Raw genomic sequence first — 26,946 nt, forward strand, 5'->3', positions numbered from 1 at the left:
TAGTCTAGTCTATAGTCTAGTCTATAGTCTAGTCTATAGTCTAGTCTATAGTCTAGTGTATAGTCTAGTCTATAGTCTAGTCTATAGTCTAGTTTATAGTCTAGTCTACAGTCTAGTCTATGGTCTAGTCTATAGTCTCGTCTATAGTCTAGTATATAGTCTAGTCTATAGTCAAGTCTATAGTCTAGTCTATAGTATTTAGTTTAGTCTTTAGTTTAGTTTATAGTTTAGTCCGTAGTGTAGCCCATAGTATAATCTATAATCTTGTTTATAGTCTAGCCAATATAGTATATTTTTATAGTATAGACTATAGTCTAGTCTGTAGTCAAGTCTATAGTCTAGTCTTTATTCTAGTCTATAGTCTAGTCTACAGTCTAGTCTACAGTCTAATCTAGTATATAATCTAGCCTATGGTATAGTCTAGTGTATAATCTATAGTCTAGTCTATAGTCTAGTGAATTGTCTTATCTATCTATCTTTTGTAAAATGTTTTTCGTCGTGGAAACAATCGGAAGACAAGGACCAACCTAATAACATCTCTCTTCAATTTCGTTGAATTTGTCGTAGAAACAATCGGAAGACATGAACCAATCTAATAACAATTGAATATCTTCAATTGTAAAATCATTTCTTTGGTTATCGTAGTTCAAGTGCATTAAATGTTATTTTTAGATCAATTCAATATTTACAAGGACACCAGATTCTTAGAAATAGTTTGCAAGATTTAACGCTTTATTTTAATGGTATTTTGTTCAATTGACACATTAGATATGTAACATAGATAATGATATCAGTTAGAAAGAGAGAGAGGGAGTAAGGTAAAAGCGTTTCTGAAATAGTGGGATTCTGACTTTGGGCAAACTTTTAAATGTTAAATTTAAGCTTTTAAATTATTGCACAAAGATTAATGATGGAAGTTAAAATTGAAAGGATGTTCAGCCTCAATAGGTTTTATTTTTGGTTACGGTCCGAATATTAATGAGGTTTACAATAGCTTAAAAAGCTTTTTGCTGCACTGAAAGTTATATTACTATATGATTTAATAAAATGTGTGAAAACATGTTTCTTAATTTCGAATTTATCTCAAAATTTCAAACATGTATTCCTAAAGAGTTGCTTCCCTTCTTTTTTTTTAATAAAACGACTGAATGTGGCATCTCGGTTGAAAACAAATCTCAGAGCAATAATAACAAAAAAAACCCACAAGTTTGAATTGAAATCTAAATATAAATATACAAAAGATCAAGAACATAAATTCAGTCGTCTTTTAAACGTTGAACGCTCAATTTGATAATCTTCAACACTAGACTAACTAAACAAATACAATAACAATGACGACATCGGTGATAAATTTTACACATTTTTTATGGATCTTTTTAAGTCTTATACCATGTTACTGGACATATGAAGTGCCTACAGCCACAATTAAAGTTTTCTATCCCAAAGGCTTTGAGGTGTCTATACCACATGAAGAGGGCATAACATTGTTCGCCTTTCATGGCAAATTAAATGAAGAGATGGAAGGTTTGGAGGCAGGAACTTGGGCTGTTGATATTATTAAACCTAAAAATGGACGCTGGATATTTAGAGACCGCAATACTCAGCTTAAGTTTGGTGATACCTTGTACTACTGGACCTATGTTATCTACAACGGTTTGGGCTATCGTGAAGACAATGGTGTGTATGTAGTGCAGCAGTATGATAATACAACAACAACTTCTACTGCTGTAACGGGTATACCAACAAAAACCACACCCTCGTTAACAACTAATAGGCAATGTAGTTCAGCGGTGACCATAGCTAATGGAGCTCCAGTACTTTGCGGTGGTCAAATTATATTTAATGAAAACTTCGATGGTCATAGCTTAGATTCTAAACACTGGTCCCTTGAGAGACGTATACCGCAACAACCCGACTATGAATTCAATATGTATCTGGATGATGTAGCCGATGTTTTGCAAGTACAAAATGGTATATTGACCATTAAACCCAAACCCACTAGTCAACATTATCATGCTGATGTTCTTCGGAAAACATTTTCGTTGGGTTCAAAATGCACCGGTAAATTGGATACAGATGAGTGTGTGTTTCATCCTAAAACGCAAAATAAATTGAACCCCTTGATAACAGCTCAAATCAACACCAAAGGTAAATTTTCTTTTAAATATGGCAGAGTAGAGATAAAAGCTAAAGTGCCTGGAGCCATGTGGGTGTATCCACAACTATGGCTAGAGCCCTCTAAGCACACTTACGGTACGAGTGAATATCATTCGGGTCAAATGCGTGTAGCTCATACTATAGCCAATGGAGACGATATAATGCTGCAAGGTGGTTTGATCCTAAATGCCAATGAACCCTGGCGTTCGGCAAAAATGTGTGAATATCAATTAAAACATCTTAATCTGACGCATGACTTTCATTTATACGAATTAAACTGGACACCAGATTCAATCACTGTAGCAGTTGATGGTCAAGAATATTGTTGCATCAAAATAACCGATGAAAAAGATGCCTTTAAAAATATGCAATTAAATAATCAGAATTTACCAAATCAGGATCTTTTGAATGGTGGTTCCAATTGGGCTCCTTTTGATGAGGAATTCTATTTGACTTTGGGCTATGGCATTGGTGGTAATAATGACTTTAAGGATGAATTACATTGGATAGAGGAAAAGCCCTGGCCTAATACTGATCCTCGTTCGAAGAATAAATTTTGGAAGAAAATTTCTCAAAATTTGAATTGGTTAAATAATGGTGATTTGCGAGTGGATTATGTTAAAGTATATGCCGTGTGATTAATATAAAATTTTGTTAATTGATTTTTTTTTACATATTTTTTCTAATAAAAAAAAATATCAAATAAAAATATATATTGTTTTTTTAAGACATCTATAGCATCTGTATGGGTTAACGAAGAAAGAAATAACATGTTAACACGACTCCATAGTTTCTATACCCTACACCGCTTTAGTGGAGAGGGTATAACTGCTGATGTTTGTAACGCCCAATAATATTGGTCCTATAAAGTATACAAATCGGCTCAGAATCATTTTCTGAGTCGATTCAGCTATGTCCGTCCGTCTGTCCGTCCATGAAACCTTGTAATCAAACTACAGATCGCAATTTTAAAGATAATTCAATGCAATTTGGTACATTATATTCTATTGCCCCAGGGACGAAGCCTATTGAAAATGGTCCATTATTTCACCTGGCCCCCATATAACTGTACCCCTGAATTGAGCTTGTAAGCATTTTAATTAAACTACAGGTCGCAATTTTAGAGATAATTCAATTAAATTTGGTACATGATATTCTATTGCCCCATGGACGAGGCCTGTTGAAAATGATAAACATCGGTCCATTATTTAACCTAGCCCATATACAACTGAACCCTCTAATAGAGCTTGTAAACATTTTACTCAAACTACAGGTCGCAATTTTGGAGATAATTCGATGGAATTTGGCTCACGATCTTTTATGGTACTGTAGACGAATCCAATTGAAATTAGTTAATATCGGTCCTAGGCCCCATACAACTGAACCAGCCAAATAGAGCTTTTAAGTTCATAATTATGTTTAATATACTCCTATCTCGACAAAAAGCTGTAAAACCAAGTTCTATACTAGCCTAGATGACCCTGATGAACTTTATAATTATAGGGCCTAATTTGATCCTAGCACCTATAAAAAGCCCCCATCAAAATGTTACTTAAATATCCACAGTTTTATTAAACAATAAATGTTTATAGTATATCTGAGGCAAGGTACAATTCAACTTAAATGAAAACTAAATCACATTTTATTCGTATACAGGTGTAGGGTATTATATGGTCGGCCTCGCCCGACTACAATTTCTAACTTGTTTTAATTGCTATTGGGTATTGCTCTGTTCACACGAAACATTCATAATTCAATTTGATAGTTTATCACACATCGCTATAGTGAGAATAATATTGTGGGTTCAGACGTTTGTAACATATATAAATATTGGGTCTACCCAATCGATTTAGCGATATCTGTCTGTCCGTCCAAAAACAGATCGCAATTTTCAAGGTAATTTGATAGAATATCATAATTATGTTATTAAGCTAATTATGATTACTAATTCGGTCAATATTTAAAATTTGAACAATAAATACTAGTATCGTGAGATCATGGTATACGAAACCAGAGATCAACTGCATTACCTTTGAATTGTTAAATTTTTGTTTGGTTTTTACATTGTTTAGCTTAAGGATATCTTTTAAATCTTCATATAAACCGGATTAAAAACATTTTATAAGAAATATGCAGTTTTTTTTAATATACTACAAAGAGAATAACAATTTTAAGAAATATACATTCATATATATGTACATATATAGATAACACTTCTCGTGACAGTGATGCGTACAAAAACGCCAAGATAATAATCAAAATTTTTAAAAACTGGAATTAATTTAAACACAAACTAATTAGAAAGACAAATAAGAATTTTAAACATAGCAAATACGACTATATGATAGCTACATCAGATTTCTATGATGAGCTACATATACGACCATAGATCAATTTGAAATATCTTTTACTTTTTAATGCCGGTAAAATGTCTAATATATCTATATATATAAAAGAGTAGCGTTACTGACTGACTGATTCATCATCGCACAACCCAAACGGCTGAACCTAGAATCATGAAATTTTGACAGTAGATGTGTTTTTGGTTATGTAGATCCACCAAGGAGGGATTTTTGGAAATTTGCATATTTACGGGTAAAAAGGGGAAAAACGGGTAAAATAGGTTTTCTTAAATATCTTACATAATGCTCCTGTATCTACTCTTAAAATGAGCAGATGGGTGTCTGGTACTTTTTTGAAATTCGTACTTTTAAGGGGTAAAAATGTGTAACAAAGGTGATTTTGGTACATTTTTCAGCCCTTTATAACTTTTAAACTAATTAACATAATTAAATTTTTCTAAATATTTTGGATACATCTCTCAAAATTATGAGACACCTGTTTCGTACTTTTTTAAAATTCAGTCCTTTTTGGGTGTAACAGGGACAAAACTGTTTTAATGGTACTTTTTTAGCACATTAAGAAATCTTTTTCGGTTTATTGAATTATTCATATTAAATTACGGACTAACTCTGTAATATTTATTGTAATAAAATTTTTGCTATTTCACTGGGTAAAAAAGTACCAAAAAGGGGAAATTTAATTTTATTCAAACTCATTAAGCCAACTTTTATGAAATTTCAAAAAGTAGTATATTTACTCACACAAAATAAGCTTTTGGTATATTATTTTGGAATTCGAGTACTAAGGCCTATATAGAACCAAATTCGAGTAAATTGTTTGGTACCTTTTTTAAAGCACAATTTTTTCTGGAATAAATGAATGCAGATTTCAATCGTTTGAATTTTATCTGTGATATATATGTAGATTTAAATACAGAACATTTTGTAAACTTAATTCTCGAAAAAGTATACTTCTAAGCGAAAAGGGGAAACATTGTACTCTTTTTTATTAGTACTTTCCACTTAGGTAAACTTTATTCCACTTTTGGTACTATCTCTTCCTTTAAATGGTACTCTATGTATGTTCTTTAATATGAACTGAAAACACACTTTTTTAATTTTCTAAAATATTGAACCTAGGAACATTAATTTTAAGTACTTTTCTCTTATTTAAATGGATTCTTTACAATGGTTAACCGGAACACACGGTCCTTATTAAATGAGAATTTATTGAAAGAGATCTTTGTACTTTTTTCCGTTGGTACTTTTTGATATTTTTACGATATTGAACATAGTTAAGGTAGCGAAGCATCCAGGGTATGCTAGTGTATGTATAAACATGATACTACTATAGAATGTTCGTCTTTGAAATTAAGACCAATTACCCCGATTGATCGCATGTATTACATTAAAAAAATTAAATATATATTAAAAAACCTACACAATTTATAGAACAAAGAAATATAAATTCCTTTGTTAAGAATTTTTTTTTATAAATCTGTGGTAATAATGAAAATGTACATATCTCAAGTTATGCAAAAACTATGTTCCCACACTCCGTATACAACTCTGTATGGTTTAAACTTTTCTTAAAGACCTGATCAAAAGTTTTGAAATATGTGTATTTAAAACTTTAAAACATTCTCCTGAAAAGTACAAAAAAAATATTTATATACTTTTGCCTTTTTACCACAGAAATATTACAGCTTCCAGTAAAACGAGATAAATTTTATAATTAGTCACAACTCATACAATAAGTAGTTTATTTTAAACTTATTCTAAAGTATTGAGAAATGTGTATTCAGAATTTTTATACCCAACACTACTTTAGTAGGGAGGGTATATTGGGTTTGTGCTGATGTTTGTAACGCACAAATGAATGCCGAAAGATTAACGTGAGCACCCGCCTTGACGGCCTTATCTCACGGTGGTCTTTTTCATCCACTGGGTAGACTAGAGACGGTGTACCATGCGCCCCTGAATTTCTCAATGAAGAACTCAGATAGCAATTTTCGGTCCATGTACTAGCACTTTGTTGAAGTACTCGAGCTATCTAATCTCTTGTCATAGCAGCCCCGTTGCGGAATGACAGGCCGCAGAATTAAATCTTCAATAAGTACCCCGTCGGGGTACGCATTGGGTCCCCCGACGGGGTCTAAAGTCAATAGAAGGGTGTGACGAGTCCAAACATCAGGTCAAATCAGTCTTCCGACAATGCGGAAGTGACCACCCTTATGATGTCATGAAAGAATTGCATTATTCAAAATGAAATCTCCATCATCTAATGACCCATTCCAGTGCATTTCTTAAAGCCCGCGCAACAACACTACTGAGATGGCTCTGTTGTTTTGGCAACATCACCTAGAGACATATTTGAAACTCCGAAATACCAAACAAAATGGACCAGTATCCCTCTTTAATGAACCGATCAATGTAACAAAGGAAATAGGAATTTCCAAAGTCAAATAACTCCAATAATTGCCCCGACAAATAGTTGCGCAGCATGTATCAATATATCCTGTTAAGATGGCAACAGCACCGAAGAACTTTCCCGAAGCGTAAAAGGGCATACTAAATCAGTACTAATCTCCCGATCTTTAACCAATTTTAGCATCAGTTCCATTCCCATGATCATAAAGATCGATCTACGGGATGACAGGCAACCATTGAATACCGACCTGACAATTCCCCAGCATATACTGGCGTCCCACTACACTAACGGTAAGAGATACCGATCGGGTTTAGGAATCCAGCATATGCTGCTTTGTACACAGACCTGTTCGAAGAGAGATTTATCTAACCCATTAGGTATAGGATATATCAGTCCTGAAACCAATATTCTCTCCCCGCGAATTTCTGTATTAAACTACAGCCAACGTGTATCCCGAAGGAACCTCAACCAACTGAGTAGCCAGGACATAGTCCTGCGGGCAACTGGCCACACGTAGTGCCAGATTATATGGTGCTCTGGTTAGACCTCATGTCAAATCATTCCTAGGCGAAGAATACATTTGACATCACCAGTTTATAGTCCTGGCAGACTAGAGGTATTGGTAGCACCTCTTTACCCCGGGATTGTAATACACCATGATGGAGATTTCATCATGGAAACATGCCCCCGGGGTGTTTGTAACGCACAATAATATTGGTCATGTACCCACCTTTCAGTATACCAATCGACTTAGAGTCATTTTCTGAGTCGATTTAGATATGTCCGTCTGTCCGCCGCCTGTCCATCCGTAATCAAACTACATGTCGCAATTTTGAAGATAATTCAATGAAATTTGGCACTTGATCTTTTACGGCATTGTATACAAAGCTTATTGAAAATGCTTAACGTCGGTCCATTATTTCACCTAGCCTCCATACAACTGAACCCGTGAAATAGAGCTTTTAAGTTTATAATTATGTTAAATATACTCGTATCTCGACAAAAAGAAAAAAACTGCAAAACCAAGTTTTATACTAGCCTTGATGACACTCACAAACTTTATAATTATAGGGCCTCATTTGACCCTAGACCCTATAAAAGCCCCCTTCAGAATTTAAGTTAAATATTCAAAGTTTTATTAAACAACACATAAATGGCTTAAGTATATCTGAGACAAGGTACAATTCAAGTTATATGCTTTATAATAAAAACTAAATCACATTTTATTGGTATACAGGTGTAGGGTATTATATTGTCAGCCTTGTCCGTCTATAAGATCTTACTTGTAATGTATTAAATTCAAAGTGGATTTTTTATTATATAAATTGCCCAGATAGTAGAGCATTTGATAGATTTAAAGGCGGTATTTTGAAAAAGTGGGGTTTGGAGAAAAATAATCATATAGAAAAGTGGAATATACTGAACTAGCTATAGCTAGCTAACTAACGACCTAACTATATTAATTAAATATTATATGCACCACAAAAAAAAAAACGGTTGCATTTTTTGGTTTCTCTGAACTACTAATATGAACATTATAAAACTTTATAATTCTGAATGCCCCACGATAATGGCATAGGGTATAAAAAGGTTTAATGCAAAAAAGTCATGTTTCAGTTATACAATTTATTACAAATTCATTTCAGTTAAGAATTATTTTTCTATGAAAATACAAATAAATGTTATTATTATTTGTAACAAAAATAAATATATTTTTTTTTTAATTTAACAAAATTTGCTAATTAATGTATTAAGAGATAAAAAATTAAAAAAAAATAATAGGTTTAAACTATTGTCAATTTCACGTTAAAAGTGTGAAGTGGTTACATTATGAAAAAGATGTCATTTTATTTAATTGAAGAAGAAAATTAGGAAAGTTAATTCCACTTTCGATCGGAATGGAATTCGGTGACAGGCCTGTTAATTTAAAATACACTACACAAATACACTTTTATATATAGAAATGAAAAAAAAAATACTAAATTATTTTTCAATTTATTTTTTTTATTCAACCCATTTCGCTAAAAAATTGTATTTGTTTTATAGAGAACACATTTTGGAAGTTTCGGTATTTAATCGCAGAGATATTAAAGATGAGACCATTGGTTCCACCTTCATAGATTTAGAAGATAGATGGCGCACTAAACATAGAGCTACTGTTGGAATAGCAAATGAATATAGTAGGTAAGTTAAGGCTAATTAAAACTACGAAAAGAGGTTCCTTATATGATATAAGTTTGCACCAGATCAATATGTTAATGAGCCATTTAGGTCCCTAATAAAGTTATCACTGAAAACTACATTTTGTAATTTAAGCTCTGGTTACAACAGATGGCATGATTATATGTTGCCCTCAGATATTTTAAAGGATTTATGTAAAAATAATGATCTTAGACCCCCTGAAATAGTAGGGAATACGATAGAAGTCGATGGTGTGGCATTTGAAGATGAAACAGAAATTGCAACGGGTAAGTAAAAAGTTTTTCCGACTAGAATATGAAGAATACATAATATGGACTAGACAATATACCATACTATAGACTACAGACTAGACTATAGACTATACTATCGACTAGACTATAGACTAGACTATAGACTAGACTATAGACTAGACTATAGACTAGACTATAACCTAGACTATAGACTAGACTAGACTATAGACTAGACTATAGACTAGACTATAGACTAGACTATAGACTAGACTATAGACTAGACTATAGACTAGACTATAGACTAGACTATAGACTAGAATATAGACTAGACTTGCAGTATAAAGACTAGACTATAGACTACACCAGTACTTCTTTTTATCGCCGCCACTGTCCAATGTGAATGTTCTTTTAATAAATTATACCTTATTTAACAATATTTACATCTACTTTAATAACATCTTTACAGTTTCTATTTACTTTAATTATAACTAACATAAAGCCCACATCACAAAAAACTCCCACACTATAATTTATTTCTACCTCATTCCCTCCTTCCATACATAGCTGAAGATTTACAGGAACGTTTATCCTTAACAGTCCTAAGAAATTTTCAACATTTACCCTCCTTTGGTTATAAACTTGTGCCACAACATGTTGAAACACGATCTTTATATCGTAATGAATGTCCAGGTATTGAACAGGTAAATTACCAACAACTACAAAAAAAAGCAAACAACTTATTAACATAAAACTTGTATAATTTTAACTTTACAAATTAACCTTTTGTTAATAATAAATTGAAAAATTATATAAATCCAAAAGGGTAAAATACAACTCTGGATAGAATTATACGATGGTAATCTAAATATACCGCCACCCATAGACATAACACCGCAGCCACCACAAATCTATGAATTGCGTGTCATAATTTATAATGTTACTGAAGTAGTTTTGCAAGAAAAGAATATCTTTGGTACGGCTATGAGTGATATTTATATTAAGGGGTGAGTGAGTTTGGAAGAGAAATGTGAAAAATTGAATTTTAATTATTTTGTGGTTAACAAAATAATGATTGAAAATGCGCGTTTTATTATTATTTTTATTTTTTTGTCATGGTCTTCTGTTTAGTTGGTGCAGCAATTTTGATGAATCTCAAAATACAGATATCCATTACCGTTCCATTAATGGTGAAGGCAATTTTAATTGGCGCATGTTGTTCCCTTTAAAATATTCAAATAATGAAGACATGGTTAGTAAGTAATGTTGTAGTCCATTAGAAATACTAGTATTGACTCCAATTTACAAATATTTTTAAGGTTTTATTTACAATGAATAACGGTTGTTATTATTAATTTTAATTGAATTTGTTTTTGTTACGAAATCATAACGATTGATTGCAAATAATTGTGTGTTAATTAGTAAAATTCATTGGTGTTCAATATCATGCATCTGCAATGGATTCAATTCCAAAATTAGATTTTTCATTCAAGAAAAAAATTTGTATAACTAAATTTAAGAAATTATTTCTTAAGATTAAATCATTTCATTTACATTAAAAGTTTTTTTTTTTAATTAAGAAATAAAACACACTCAAGAAAAAATTCAATAGGAGTCTTCACAACACATTTTTCTATATGAAAACTGCCTTGACAATACACTTTTCTATATGAAAACTGCCTTGACAAGACATTTTTCTATATGAAAACTGCCTTCACAAGACACTTTTCTATATGAAGACTGCCTTGACAAGACACTTTTCTATATGAAAACTGTCTTGACCAGACACTTTTCTATATGAAAACTGTCTTGACCAGACACTTTTCTATATGAAAACTGTCTTGACCAGACACTTTTCTATATGAAAACTGTCTTGACAAGACACTTTTCTATATGAAAACTGTCTTGACAAGACACTTTTCTATATGAAAACTGTCTTGACAAGACACTTTTCTATATGAAAACTGTCTTGACAAGACACTTTTCTATATGAAAACTGTCTTGACAAGACACTTTTCTATATGAAAACTGTCTTGACAAGACACTTTTCTATATGAAAACTGTCTTGATAAGATACTTTTCTATATGAAAACTGTCTTGACAAGACACTATTCTTTGAGAAAACTGTCTTGACAAGACACTTTTCTATATGAAAACTGTCTTGACAAGATACTTTTCTATATGAAAACTGTCTTGACAAGACACTTTTCTATAAAAAACTTTCTTAAGAAAACACTTTTGTATATGAAACTTTCTTAACAGTACACTTTTCTATATAAAAACTTTCTTAACAAGACACTCTTCTAATTTTTTCCTGAGTGTCAGAAACTGTAATCTTATAATAAACACGAGATAAATTAACATAAAACACCAACAAAACATTCACACATAAATAAATATATATTAGAATTTATCGCCAACTAACATGTTATCACTCAATCTTATAAAACACAAACACACACATACATACATATAATATTTATCTAATTGTCCTTGAGTTAAGATACAACCTATAAATTTATTTGACTATATTTTATTACTGTAGTTGGTAACCAAACATCGTTCTGGTTTAATGGAGGAATATGAACTAAAGCAGCCGGCTATTCTTTCGCTACAAATTTGGGATAATGATTTTATGTCACCAGATGATTTTCTAGGTTCTTTAGAGATCAATTTATCTAGTTTTCCAGAACCGTATGAGAGTGCCAAAAAATGTGAACTATTAGATGTAACACAATCTATTACTTCCTATGGTTCAACTACCACCCGAGTGACAAAAAAGAAATCTCAACGAAAATTAATAAATCTTTTTAAAAAGAAAAAAGTTTCAGGATGGTTTCCGATAAGAGGAAATCTAAAGGATTCGAATAAAATGGGTCATATAGGTTTAGCGGGTAAAATAAATTTGGAACTGGAAATTTTAACGGAAACAGAATCTAAATTGAATCCGGTTGGTTTGGGTAGAAATGGTCCACATGCTTTAGAAGAACCAACGTAAGTTATGGTTTAAATTTATGTGTTTTTATTTTAATTATTTAGTTTTTGATTTTCTTTAATTTTTTTAGACGTCCAAAAACTTCTTTCAATCCCTTTAGCAATCCTTTTAAGGCTGTCAAACACATTTTGTTTCCCAAATTGAAAAAAGTTGTTTTTATTTTATTAATTTTATTTATTGTGGGTTTTGCATTATTGCAACTTGTTGCGAAATTTCCCGTAATTATGTCTGGTTTGGGTTATTAATTTCTGTGCAAATGTTAATTTTGAGGTTATTGATCTCGTTGGCCAGAAGTTTTTATCTTTTTATTTTATTTATTTTTGTTTTTGTGACAATTTAATATGGATTTTATGTATTTATGCTTCTGTGAAATGTTAAAAGATGTTTATTAAAAAAATTATAAATGAAATGTAGTTTACACTCTATGCCGGCTGCAGTCGATGGTTTAGATTTTAGATTTTACCTGAGTCGACAGTTTAAGTAGACAATAATCGATAGTTTAAGTAGGTTATAGCCGATAATCTGGATATATATTGTTACATAGTATGAGCAGGCTATAGTTTTTAGTCTAACCAGAATATAGTCGATAGTTTGAACAGACAGTCTCAGCTGACTGAGACTGAGTCGGTAGTCTAAGTTGAATATAGTATAGTATACTATAGTGGATAGTCTGGGTAGTCGACAGTCTGAATAGACTATAGCCGATAGTCTAAGTAGAGTATAGTCGATAGTATGAGGATACTATTGTCGATAATACGAGTAGACTAGAGTCCTTAGTATGAGTAGTCTCCAGTTGATAATCTGAGTAGACATTAGTGGACAGTCTGAGTAAATTTAAGGTCATAGTCTGAGTAAACTATAGTCGATAGTATGAGTATACTATAGTCGATAGTATGAGTAGACTATAATCGATAGTATTAGCAGACTATAGTCGATAGTATGAGTAGACTACAGTCGGTAATATAAATAGATTAAAGCAGATAGTCCGAGTAAACTATAGTCGAATGGCTCAATAGACTATAGTCGATAATAGTATGAGTAGGCTATTGTAGTTCGAGTAGACTAAAGTCGATAGTATGGGTATATTGAGTAAACTATAGTCGATATTTTTAGTGACTATAGCCGATAGAATAAGCAGACTAAAGTCGATAGAATAAGCAGACTAAAGTCGATAATGAGAAGACTAAGTCTAGTTTGATTAAACTTTAGTAGATAGTATGAGTAGACTAAAGTCGAAAATATGGGTAGACTATAGTCGTTCTTCTAAGTAGACTATAAGTAGTCGACAGTCTGAGTAGTCTATAGTTGATAGTTGATAGTTTGTGTTCACTTTAGTCGACAGTCTCAGTATACATATTAAAGTTTATAGTCTGAGTAGACTATAGTCGGTAGTCCGAGTAGACTATAGTCGATAGTCTGAATATACTATAGTCGATAGTATAAGTAGACTAAAGTCGATAGTCCGAGTAGACTAAATTCGACAGTATGGGTAGTCGATAGTATAAGTAGACTATTGTCGATAGTCCGAGTAGACTATAGTCGATAGTATAAGTAGACTAAACTCGATAGTCCGAGTAGACTATAGTCGATAGTATAAGTATACTAAAGTCGAAAGTCCAAGTAGACTATAGTCGATAGTAAGAGTAGTCTGAGTAAACTCTAGTCGAAAGTCCGAGTAGACTATAGTCGATAGTATGAGTATACTACTGTCGATAATCCGAGTAGACTAAAGCCTATAGGATGAGTAAAATGAGTAGACTATAATCGATAGTCCTAGTAGACTATAGTCGATAGTCTGAGTAGACCATATTGGATAGTCTGAGTAGACTATAGTCGATAGTATAAGTAGACTAAAGTCGATAGTCCAAGTAGACTATAGTCGAAAGTCTGAGTAGACTATAGTCGATAGTATGAGTACTCTATTGTCAATAGTCCGAGTAGACTAAAGTTTGCGTAGATTATCGACTTTCGATCGTCTAGTTAGATAGTTTGTCTCTGCGTAGTCTGAGTCTGTGTTGACTTTATTCGACAGTCTGAGTATATTAAAGTCGATATTCAGAGTGGACTATAGTCGATAGTATAAGTAGACTAAAGTCGATAGTCCGGGTAGAAAAACGTCTATAGATTGCGGTGAAGTTAACAATAGTCTTAAACAAAAGGAAAGTTTTAAAACGCCTTTTTAAAAATAATAAGTAGACTAAAGTCGATAGTCCGAGTAGACTATAGTCGATAGTATGAGTAGGCTACTGTCGATAATCCGAGTAGACTAAAGCCTATAGGATGAGTAGACTGAGTAGACTATAATCGATAGTCCTAGTAGACTATAGTCGATAGTGTGAGTAGACCATATTGGATAGTCTGAGTAGACTATAGTCGATAGTATAAGTAGACTAAAGTCGATAGTCCAAGTAGACTATAGTCGAAAGTCTGAGTAGACTATAGTCGATAGTATGAGTACTCTATTGTCGATAGTCCGAGTAGAATAAAGTATGCGTAGATTATCGACTTTCGATCGTCTAAGTAGATAGTTTGTCTCTGCGTAGTCTGAGTCTGTGTTGACTTTAGTCGACAGTCTGAGTATATTAAAGTCGATATTCAGAGTGGACTATAGTCGATAGTATAAGTAGACTAAAGTCGATAGTCCGGGTAGAAAAACGTCTATAGGCTGAGGTAAAGTTAACAATAGTCTTAAATAAAAGGAAAGTTTTAAAACGCCTTTTTAAAAAAGTTTCAAAAATTGTGCAAGTACAATTTATTAAATTTAATTTATTTTTTTTTTAATAAATACAATTATTTCAACCGAATACAAATATATTTTTACATCATTTATTTAAAAAACATCACTGACCTACATTTCACACAAAAAATGATAGATTTTTCTTATTATTACAGTAAATACCCCAACCATAGCTGTCTTGGGGCTGCTTTCAAAAAAACAAAAAAAAAAAAACAAATTAAATTTTTAAACAAAAATCATTATTTATACAAGAGGACACAAAGTCATAATGAGACATTGCACCACTATTTAGATATCTGTAAATGTAAATACACACTTAAGAAAGGGTTAAAAATTTATTTTTATGCCCGCCATTGTAGATATATAAACTTGTAAATAATGTATACGTAAAACATTTACACATAGACAAACAATCCTTATGTCTGTATTTTTACTCTAACAAATAAATAAAAAAATGGTTAAATGTAAATAGATGTAAATGACATTAAGTGTCACTTGGTTAGACAAACTACTAGAGTACCGGGGTGTATCAATTTTCAACTATATACGTATGTATGTATGTCTATTTGGTGGCTGTTGTTGCTATTGTTGTTTTAGCACATAACTAATTGGAATATGACCAATAAACATTTAGCTTTGCTATAAGATTAAATTTAAAAGTTAATTTGAAAAAAAATATTAAGACAAAAGTCTAGAAATATCAAATAGTTTTATATTTTAATGGACAAGATGAGATATTCATAATATTAGAGATTCGAGAATTAAAATTCTTTAGGATCGGTTTTGTAATGAGAAAAAAATGTGAATTAGCTTGTTAGTTACTTCGCATGGATCAGGAAATGAAAGACTTAGAGTTAATTAAAGCGACATTTTATAAGGACCACGATCCGGATAAAAATTGTGTTTTAATTAAGATTATCAATAGAAAAAATTTATTACAAAAATTCTGTTGATTACATTATAAATTACTGAAGAACTTCTTTCTAAGACATTACTGGGGATATATAAGTAACAAATTCATCTCATCTACTTAGAACTCCTAACATTATAATAATTCTGTTGATTACATTATAAATTACTGGAGAACTTATTTCTAAGACATCACTGGGGATATAGAAGTAACAAATTCATCTCATCTACTTAGAACTCATTACATTATAAATTACTAAAGAACTAATAACTCAGACGTTACTGGAGATATAGAAGTAACAAACTCATCCCATCCGCTTAGAACTCAGTGTGCTTCTATGACCCAATTTATCGTTTTACGGTATTAATCCTACACAGAAGTCGATCAAATCCACATACTTTTCATAGATCTGAATCAATGTTTATTGGGTTTTAGATAAAAAAAATGAGTAAATAGGAGCCAGAGATAGTGATGTGTTAGTGTTGTTTTTATCAAATGGACAGTTAAATATTTGAAATTGAGTGAAAGTGCGTATGTTTGCTTATCGGCGGATCAATTGGTAAGTGATTAAAATGAATAAATACTTTTTCCTACGACTCACATTATGTCAGTAGTAGACGCCAATTTACATAAAACAAAAACTAACTCACCAACTAACTAACTAACTAATTTACTATCTATCTATCTATCTATCTATCTATCTATCTATCTATCTATCTATCTATCTATCTATCTATCTATCTATCTATCTATCTATCTATCTATCTGTCTGTCTGTCTGTCTGTCTGTCTGTCTGTCTGTCTGTCTGTCTGTCTGTCTATCTATTTTATTTGATTCCAAATTCACAACTTCCGAAGTCATTCTCAAGATGTTGGATTTATGTTCTTTTCTTGGAAGTTTTGAATAAGGTATAATAAAGGTATCAATGTAATGGAGTACTGACGTAGTTAATTTTTATAACATATTTTAGAAGTTATCAAATTTCTGTTACAATAGCAACCCAAGCAAATATTTCTGAAGCATAGCAAAGACTTCGGGGGCCAACGGTAAAGGTGTCATTAACAACAATTATATATCACCTAGGAGATCATTAAGACTATCTTTTATGACGCCTAATTAAACTTCAACAGCCTTATCACACGAACTACGTCACTCACGAGAAGCAAACAGCTAAAAGGACAGCAACAAATTTAATTATATATTGTCACAATTAAACGGCAAAAGTCAAGCATTTCATAATATGGATGTAAGTATGAGCGTAATAGCATTCAACCAACTGTTGAAATGAATAAAACAACACTTGTTGAGTCTATTGTTAAACGTAACATTCTGTCTATTATCAGTTGCTAGAATACTTTACAAGTAAACGGTTGTGGAAACGCATTTAAAAACGCCCAAAAAAAACAAAGAAAAACGGAAACGGAAAACTACAATTAAAATAATGTTCGTTTTAACACCAAACAGTTTAAAACGTATTAAAGCTATATAAAACGCGACTGTGTGCGTGATTAAAAAAGAAAAAGACAAACAATAACAAAATTAACATAAAAAACTCATTAAACCTGTTAAAGTTTAATATTTTGTTCAAAAAACATACAAATGTAAAATTGTTTACGTAAACTTACACACTTACGCATAAAATAGGGATTAGTTTGAAACAACAACAACAACAACAAAAAAAAGTGCAAGTCAAAGATGTTTTTAAAATTCCCCAAGGACTTAAATACTTGGAAATTGTGAAACAAAAGAAAATTTCATATTAATACAGCAGCAGCAACAACAACAGCGGCAGCAACAATTTACCGACTTAGTTCTGTTTGACGTTTTGAAATGTTTGTAATTTACAAAAGGTGTCAACAGCGTGTGTAGAGTAAAGCAAAAGGAAAATGTATGCAAATTTTAACTTTTCTTTTTCTATCCATTATAATAGTAATAAAAACAGTGACAAATGACAAAGTACAAAAGCGTGACGCAATTATAATGACTTTTATTACTTTTTTTTAGCTTTTGATAAATTTTATATTAATTTTCAATTAAGTTGACAATCTATAGTTGTTAAAAGCAAAAAAAAGTTATAGTTCTTAAAGTGCAGATTATTGGACAAGATTACTATTAAAAAAGTGTCGTTTAAAGAAAGTTTTAAATTTAAACACAAACACAAATATTTGTTTTATTAACATATGGTGACTAAATGCATAATATAATTAATAAAAAAATTATTAAATACTTAACAAAAATTATTAAAAAATTACTTGCAATTTAGTTTTTGAAAAAAAAAAATAATAATAATTTTCCCCCCCAAAATGTTTAAACTCTTTAACATTGTGTCAATTACGTTAAAGAAAAATATCAAATATCATTAATTTACTCGTCACTTAAATTTAATTTTAATGAAACCCTACAAAAAATACCCCCAAAAATCATGTGTTTTTTTTTTGCTGTCGCATTAGGTTGCTAATCAGGGCAACCAAAACTATGGTTTAACATAATTTTTTTTATAAAAGTTGTATTAGTATACAAGATGTATTAATAAAATTAAAAAAATTTTATGGTCTTTATTAATTTTCACTTATTTTATATTTAAAAATAAATTTCGGTTGCCCCGCTTTTTAATATTCTTATGAAATTTTCCCTTTTTTTTCATACGACAATTTCTAGATCGTAGTTTAGCTATAAAATGGTGAAATTCTTCAGTATTATGAATTGCAAATCTTGGAAATTGTACAAAACAAACTACTTCCAAAAGAATAACATTTATCACTACTTCAAAAGTAGCACTAATTGAATATGTTTACCTTCTATGGAAGTGATGTTTATTGACTTCCAAAGCAGCGAAAATAATCTAATTGTGTTTAAAATTGAAGGTATATTTTTTGTAATGAAATTTTTTTAATTAAACCCATCTCATTGTGGAGTTAACACTCTACACATTCTAATAACTTCCAAAAGAGAACATAAAATTTACTTCCTGAGAATGACTTCAGATGTTGTGAATTTGGAATAAAAAAAATTATTTCTATGACAAGCTCACAACTTCCTCAGGTCTTTTTCAGTACATAGATGAAGTAAATTCTTTTTCACTTCTTTGGAAGTTCTTCTTTTGCTAGATAGAAACACAGAAATAGTATACAGGCCTTATGACTATTTTGACCAGAACTTATACCATATCTTTATAAATCGAAACAGATAGCACACAACAGGACAAAAACTGTGCGAAGGTGAATTTAATTTGACTTTCTCCTAACCACCTAACATAACCTAAATATACCCAGAAATCATTTCACAAAGTCTGGCGGATATAGATCCATAATTGGTGCCACCCCCAATAGAAATCTTTGTGAAAATGTCTTTTACGCTTAATGTAGACTTCAAAATACTCTGACACACACACACACATACATACATACATACATACATACATACATACATACATACATACATACATACATACATACATACATACATACATACATACATACATACATACATACATACATAGATACATACATACATACATACATACATACATACATACATACATACATACATACATACATACATACATACATACCTACATAGATACCCAAACGGGTCTAGAGCAAGGCATTCGTAGAGAATATGAAAGACCGTTCCTTCCTATGTCTTTGCAACTGCGACAGTCTTCATTAAAGCCCAAGTCGGCTTGCATGTTTGCCTAGCCACATTGTCCTATTATTACTATTTGTAGAAAATGTGAAAGACCGTTACTTCCTATTCCCTGTCTTTGCAACTGCGACAGTCTTCATTGAATGGGAGCCCAAACCGCCTTGTATGTCTGCTTCTCTCGCTTACTTCAGTTTATAAGATGCCTTGTGCGTTTCTCATTAAATGAGGACCACACTAACTTGGACCCCTTTACAAGTGTTTAGGTTATTCCACCTATGAAACGACATTGGACATATCAAGTACAGACCCCTTTCTGCCAAGCTCATCTGTCTGTTCATTTCCATTACAGTCCCTATGCGCAGGCACCCAAACAAGGGTAACTATAGACAGGCCACCCGGACATTAAAGATCCTTCTTGCATTGTCCAACTAATAGAAAAGTGGTAGTAAAGGAATTTGGTATGAAAGTTGCCGTTTGACTATCGAAAAAGCCTTAAAAAATTAGACTTGTTGAGAAGACGGTATACTTATCCCAGCTTCTTCATAGATGACACCAGTGCCGCAGTTCATTTTAACACCGTCTGTAAAGATTTTGATTCGCTTGTCCGTGTGTAAGTAGGATGGTTGGTGTGCATGTATTCTTGACGATCAAAAAAGCCTGAAAGGCACTAGTTTTGTGGAGAAGACGGAGGACGGACAGCTTGAACTCAAGCAAGGCTAATGTTAGGCAGGCTGGGTGGCCTTGACAAATCCATCTTGCATTGTCTCACTAATAGGGAAGTGGATGTATATAAATTTTTTGGGAAAAGTGCCGTTTGACTATCGAAAAAGTTTGAAAGACACTAGCGTTGTTGAGAAGACCGTGAGATATACTTATCCCAGCTTCTTCAAAGAAGACACAAAAGCCGAAGTTCATTTTAGAACCATCTTTAAAGATTTTGGTTCTCTCGTCCTTGTGTGGGGTAATATAGACGGATGGCTGGTTCAAGATTGCAGGCAATAGGCTTAAAATCTTAGCGTGTCCATGTGTTCTTGATCTCAAACATTCGGATTTTTCAACGAAATTCTATAACAACCGGTACATAATAAACCCTATAAGGTACCCTTCAGGAAATTATTTTAACGTTAACATCTGGCTTTAACCTGATAAAATCATATTAAGTGAAACATTCTTGTTAAATTTTAAGTCGATCTGTCTATAATCGTGGACCGCTAATGCCTATTAAAAGGTCCTCTACGGGGGCTTAAGACAATTTTAAAGCAAATTTTCAGAATTTAATACATAAATATTATGGTCATCAGGGGGATGACGCCTACTTATGCAGTGCACTGTGGTGGAACTGATGCACTGCGTATCAACATATGACATCTCCCATATGTTAGGGTAGCAAAGCACGCTGGGTATAGCTAGTTATCTATAAAACAGTGAAACACATCACATATTGTCACCGAAAAGTCCCTTCAACCTCTTCTGTTTGAGACCGAGTAGCTTAAAAGTGTTTTATAAAGCTTCGAGACAGGTTCCATTATTTAGCCGATTTATAAAATATATTTCAATTTTATCAATTAGTACTGGGAAACAAGATAAAAATCGTCAAATCGTATCATAAAATTGATCTTAAATTTAACTTAAAATTTAAAGTTTCTTCATTTAGTTCTATTAAACCAATAAAAAAAAGCCAGACAATTTACAAAATAATAATAATAATAAAAAGAAAACACGCTTCGTTAAATAAAAAACCAAAAGTGTACTTAACTTCATTTCAGTTAATATTTTTTGATTTTATTCGGAAAAAAACATAATATAAATGTCATTTATAAAACAATTACAAACACATATTTTTGAACATTCTCTTACATGAGTATGTAATGAATATAAGTTTTGAAATAAAAAGAACAAGTAAAACATATTTACGAATTCCTCTAAATAAATTTCTATTGCAAGTCAATGACATTAGAAATCAATCTATAATCAAAGAAAATTCAATTGAAGTCCATATTTTGCCACATTTACACACACACACACACATACAAAACAACAAAGTCACTAGCAAATTGTGAAAATACCTATTATTTTATTTTTTAATACTTGAAACCATAATATATATAACAACGACTTGAACCAAGCATGTTTTCATTTTCCCAGAATTATATGTTTATACATATTTTTTTATGTAAACAGTTAAAATAATTTCCTTAAATTTTGTTATAAACAAATATTTACAAAAAAATTTAAAATTAGATTTTAAGTATAAAAACGTTTGATGTAATAAAGGGTGTTGCTTAAATTTCCTTTTATTTACTTAGTTAAACTCTACAAAAATTTCTATTGAATTAAGAAGTTAAAAATAAAAAGTACAAAATTATAAATAATTTAACACATGATTCTGGGAAATATAAAGGAAACATTCACTTTTATAGTTTGTAAAGACAAGACTTTAGAGTAACCTATGGACTAGCTGGACTATACACTAGACAATATACTAGCCTATAGACTAGACCACAGAATAGACTATAGAAAAGACCATAAACTAGACAACACCATAGAGTAGACAACAGACTAGAATATAGCGTAGACTATAAACTAGACTACAGAATAGATTAAAGATAATACTATAGGCTAGACTTTAGCCTGGACTATAATCTAAAGTATAAACAAAACTTTAGCATAGACCATAGATCTAACTTAAGGCTAAACTATAATCTTAACACTTTAGTTTACTAAATGCTACACCTTAGAATATAGATTAGACTATAGTCTAGACTTTTGACCAAACGACAGACTGGACTATAGACTAGACTACCAAATTTAGATTATAGACTAGACTAGAGTAGACAATGGACTAGACTTGAATGGTCAAGACAAGACTAGACAATAATGTAGGCTATAGATTAGACTATACACTAGAATATAGATTATAGATAGACTATAGACTAGACTATAGACTAGACTATAGACTAGACTATAGACTAGACTTTAGACTAGACTAGAGACTAGACCACAGACTAAACTATAGAAAAGACCATAAACTAGACAACACCATAGAGTAGACAACAGACTAGAATATAGCGTAGACTATAAACTAGACTACAGAATAGATTAAAGATAATACTATAGGCTAGACTTTAGACTGGACTATAATCTAAAGTATAAACAAAACTTCAGCCTAGACCATAGATCTAACTTAAGGCTAAACTATAATCTTAACACTTAAGTTTACTAAATGCTACACCTTAGAATATAGATTAGACTATAGTCTAGACTTTTGACTAAACGACAGACTGGACTATAGACTAGACTACCAAATTTAGATTATAGACTAGAGTAGACAATGGACTAGACTAGAATGGCCAAGACAAGACTAGACAATAATGTAGGCTATAGATTAGACTATACACTAGAATATAGATTATATATAGACTATAGACTAGACTATAGACTAGACTATAGACTAGACTATAGACTAGACTATAGACTAGACTATAGACTAGACTATAGACTAGACTATAGACTAGACTATAGACTAGACTATAGACTAGACTATAGACTAGACTATAGACTAGACTATAGACTAGACTATAGACTAGACTATAGACTAGACTATAGACTAGACTATAGACTAGACTATAGACTGGACTATAGACTAGACTATAGACTAGTGGTGATTTTTTATCTGTCTCTCTATCCGCCGGTATATGGACTAGACTATAGACTAGACTATAGAAGAGACTAGACAAGACTATAGACTGGAATGTAGACTGCACTATAGACTGGACTATAGACTACACTACAAAGTAGTCTAGACTATGGAATAGACCATAGACTGACCAATAGACTGGATTGTAGACTAGACTATAGACTAGACTTAAACTAGATTATTGAGTAAGCTAATAAAATAGACTATAAACTGGACTATAGGCCAAACTGGAGACAGGGCTGTAGACTGACAGAAGACTAAACTAATTTTAAAGCAGAGTGTTTAAAACGCTTCCTCCTATCAAGTTCTTCGTACTATTCATAAAATTTTTTTCTTTTTAATCATATCCTTATCTCATCATTATCCATCTATTTTGTGTCAAATTCTATGACTATAAAAGCAAATAGTTCACAAACATTTGTGTCTTCAGGATGTGCATACATATGTTTTTTTACCATAAAATTCTATAAAAGTTGAAAATTTTAATATTTCGCAACAATATTCCTTTTCTTACTTATTTGCCAAAGATTAATTTCATCACAGTTTCTATATTTGAATTTAATTAAACTAATGTTATTTTATTCAAATAAATGTCGAGACTTTTGAAAATGGTCACATGTATGACTAACACAATTTGATGAGTGTAATAACCCGATTACACTGAAAAAAAATAATAATAACTAAGAGACAATATTTAGCTAATTTCCAACTAAATATTTTTTAAAATATTTAGAAATAAAAATTTATTTAAGTGAACACTTTATGTTTTGCTAGTAAGTCATCTTAAACACCTTTAGCCTTTATTGTCCCTAAGTAATCTATGAAGTAGTTAGTTGAACTCTAATTATAAGGAACTTTAAAATGTAGTTTTTTATTTATTTAAATTATTTTGGGTTTTATTTTTCCCGACAATTTCTTTCAGTGTAAGTATGCACACAACCCAGTTAATATGTATGAGTATGATTATCTCAATATGTTTGAATAATAATTACATGCCAAATAAATTGGCATAACAAAAAAATAATATTTATATGCATATTCTTTTCCATTTTTTTATCATATCAAAAAAATCAAGCTGATGTTAAGTTTTTATGATACGCAAGTTATAAAAATATATAAAAAAATGTAATAAACAAATAGAATTAAATTAACTATTGCTGTAAGGCTACAATAAAACAAAAAACACATGATATTAAATGAAATACTAGAAAAATTCACGTTCTAACGGATAGACAGAAAGAAATACAAAACAAAAATTCAACAAAAAAAAAACGTTTTCGCTTTAGCCAACAACAATTTACAAGAATTATATGGCTATAATCTAAATTTAAAGGTGTAGGTTGCTATATTTTTTTTTTTTTTTGGCTCGGATCCCAAGGGAGTCGTTCAAATTTATAGGCCTTAACAAAGGACTTTATAATGTGTGTGTGTGTTAAAGTTAAAAACATCTACACTTTTCAATTTCCACTAACATATAATTTGTTTTGAGTTATTCTAACTTTTAGTGTTTAAATAACAGTGTAAACGGTTATCTAAATAACGCTATATAGCTTATATAGGTTTTGTTTAAATTCGTAAATTTCAAGAAAATAAGTAAGACATTTAATTTTAAAATTTATTATTTAAGGTGTATTTTCCGAGAATGTAAACGACTTGCTAAATAACATAACTACACTCAGTGACAAAATAACAAAATGTGAACTTTCGGTCTAGTGAAGATGTAGGCGTGGACTCTTTTGACCATTCGGCTATTTTCATATAATTACATTATATCTCTTTTTTACGCTATATTACAATATATCAAAATATTCGAAATCATGGATGTTTCACGTCCTCTATTAGGCTTTTGTCCATTTTCAGATATGTGCAAATAAAATTACTCGTTTAAAGTTTTGAAACACGATTAAAATAATTAAAAATATTAAGTTTTAATAGAAAATTTCACGCCCACCTTTTAGATACCGCCCATTTTTCCTTCTTAGTAAATAAAGTAATAATTAATTATATTTTATATACAATATATTTTTAATACAATCAGTTAAATATTTATGGAAAAAAATTGGAACAGAAAGTGGTAATTCTGTTATTGAGAGAGTTTACTCTGAACATACCTGAACAAGGAAGGAAAATTCAATTGTATTACTTAAATCCATCCATCATCACTCAACCCAGCATACTTCTCTTTTATCCGAAACGCTCATAAGAGTAAAATATACGGTATACGGGTAGGCGAGACCCGCATACCTCTACATTCATCCGGCATCATATACAATTAACACCAACCCATTTCCAACGCTTGGTCCCACAGTCACTTCTGAAATGTTGACTTTGACTTGCATCAGTCCTTTAACCGCCACTTACTCTTCCCGCGAATTCGGGTTTAAACCACAGCCACTACTTGGATCCCGAAGGAACCTCAACAAAATGACCAGTCAGGACATAGTACTGCGGGCATTACTAGATTTGGCACATCTATACCCACGAATTGCAATACACCAAGAAACATGCCCCGGGGGAGTGGGGGTTAAATATTTACTGAGGATGTGTGTAGATAAATCAATTTATGTCTTATCTTGCCAATAGCGCATATTCTCCTTCAAAGCTGCTAAGACCGATGTGTCTTGTTGATCCATCCCTCTAAGTAGTATCGTCAGTCAATATTAACATCCGCATAATCCTCTCGTAGTATTTATTTTTCAAAGCTTCTAGGACCTTTCTTGTCCCCATATTAAGCACATATCCCTTTCTTCCCGTATTGGTTTCTCTATGATTCTCATTATACCAGGTGGGAAATCAGAGTCCACCTGGAGTTAATAGTTTCCATATCTTCTGATCGTGTCATCGCACAAAGATTCTGCTTTACGTCTGGGTTTTAAATAACAAAACAATTGTTTTACCTATAAGTCATTTAACTAACTCTCCATAGAAAAGTTTCCAGAAGTCACCATTGGCTTTCATTTTTTATGGCGTACTCAGTTATTGAGTTTTTGAAAGTCTTTCCAAAATTCCGGATCTCTTTGTCATCCAAGGATTATACAGAGCTGATCCCTCTAAGAGGATAGCTGTGAACGATCGGTACATTTACGGTTTTGACCTTTTCTATATTTTTTCTATTTCTTCCAAGTCTAAACGTTTCCTTGGTCGATTAAATAATTTGCGAAGAATTTTTGTAAGATTCCTTATACTTCTGTTAAATAGGGATATTATTAAGCAGATTCAATATTCTGGATCTCCTTTTTACTAAGCGGATCTCCGCTCTCTAAAAGGATAGGTGTCCGCGTTGTCAATAGTTTGTATAGAGACATATTAATATTAAAGATAACCCTGTTAACTAGATAATATATTGAGCAGATATTCGTGCTCTCGTTTCTATATTGCAGTCAATATCCTTTCTATTATCTTCAATCCTATTCCTATTCGTCCAGTTCTCAACGGTTAATTGGTCGATTGAATAATTTAAAGAATAATCTTTCTAACATTCTGAATACTACTGTTAAATAGGGATATTATTAAACAGATTCAAGATTCTGGATCTCCTTTTTATCTAGGGATTATACTTAGCGGATCTCCGCTCTCTATAAGGATAGGTGTCCGTGAACGATT

At 31.6% G+C, this 26,946-nt stretch overlaps 2 protein-coding genes across 2 annotated transcripts; both read left to right on the top strand.

Moving 5' to 3' along the window:
- The first annotated feature begins 1,258 nt into the window (after positions 1-1,258).
- LOC111678991 (gram-negative bacteria-binding protein 3) lies at positions 1,259-2,866 on the top strand. The gene has a single exon (XM_023440470.2). It carries the CDS (start codon positions 1,332-1,334, stop codon positions 2,793-2,795), a length of 1,464 nt encoding a protein of 487 aa, XP_023296238.2. The 5' UTR covers positions 1,259-1,331; the 3' UTR covers positions 2,796-2,866.
- A 4,159-nt stretch (positions 2,867-7,025) lies between these two features.
- On the top strand, positions 7,026-12,757 carry LOC111678977 (fer-1-like protein 6). Its single transcript, XM_046952465.1, has 8 exons — positions 7,026-7,057; positions 8,920-9,114; positions 9,247-9,398; positions 9,927-10,063; positions 10,185-10,366; positions 10,491-10,611; positions 11,905-12,353; positions 12,425-12,757. The coding sequence occupies exons 1-8, from the start codon at positions 7,026-7,028 to the stop codon at positions 12,597-12,599; spliced, it is 1,443 nt and encodes a 480-aa protein (XP_046808421.1). The 3' UTR covers positions 12,600-12,757.
- The last annotated feature ends 14,189 nt before the right edge of the window (positions 12,758-26,946 follow it).

The sequence above is a fragment of the Lucilia cuprina genome, chromosome 5 (assembly GCF_022045245.1).
Source record: "Lucilia cuprina isolate Lc7/37 chromosome 5, ASM2204524v1, whole genome shotgun sequence".
NCBI lineage: Eukaryota > Metazoa > Arthropoda > Insecta > Diptera > Calliphoridae > Lucilia > Lucilia cuprina.

Excerpts from the sequence above, each read along its gene's own strand:
- LOC111678991 (XM_023440470.2), top strand. The coding sequence starts at position 1,332 with ATGACGACATCGGTGATAAATTTTACACATTTTTTATGGATCTTTTTA.
- LOC111678977 (XM_046952465.1), top strand. The coding sequence starts at position 7,026 with ATGGCAACAGCACCGAAGAACTTTCCCGAAGC. Across the intron at positions 7,058-8,919 it reads CCGAAGAACTTTCCCGAAGC|TTCAATTTATTTTTTTTATT; the intron begins GTAAAAGGGCAT and ends ACTAAATTATTT. Across the intron at positions 12,354-12,424 it reads CATGCTTTAGAAGAACCAAC|ACGTCCAAAAACTTCTTTCA; the intron begins GTAAGTTATGGT and ends TAATTTTTTTAG.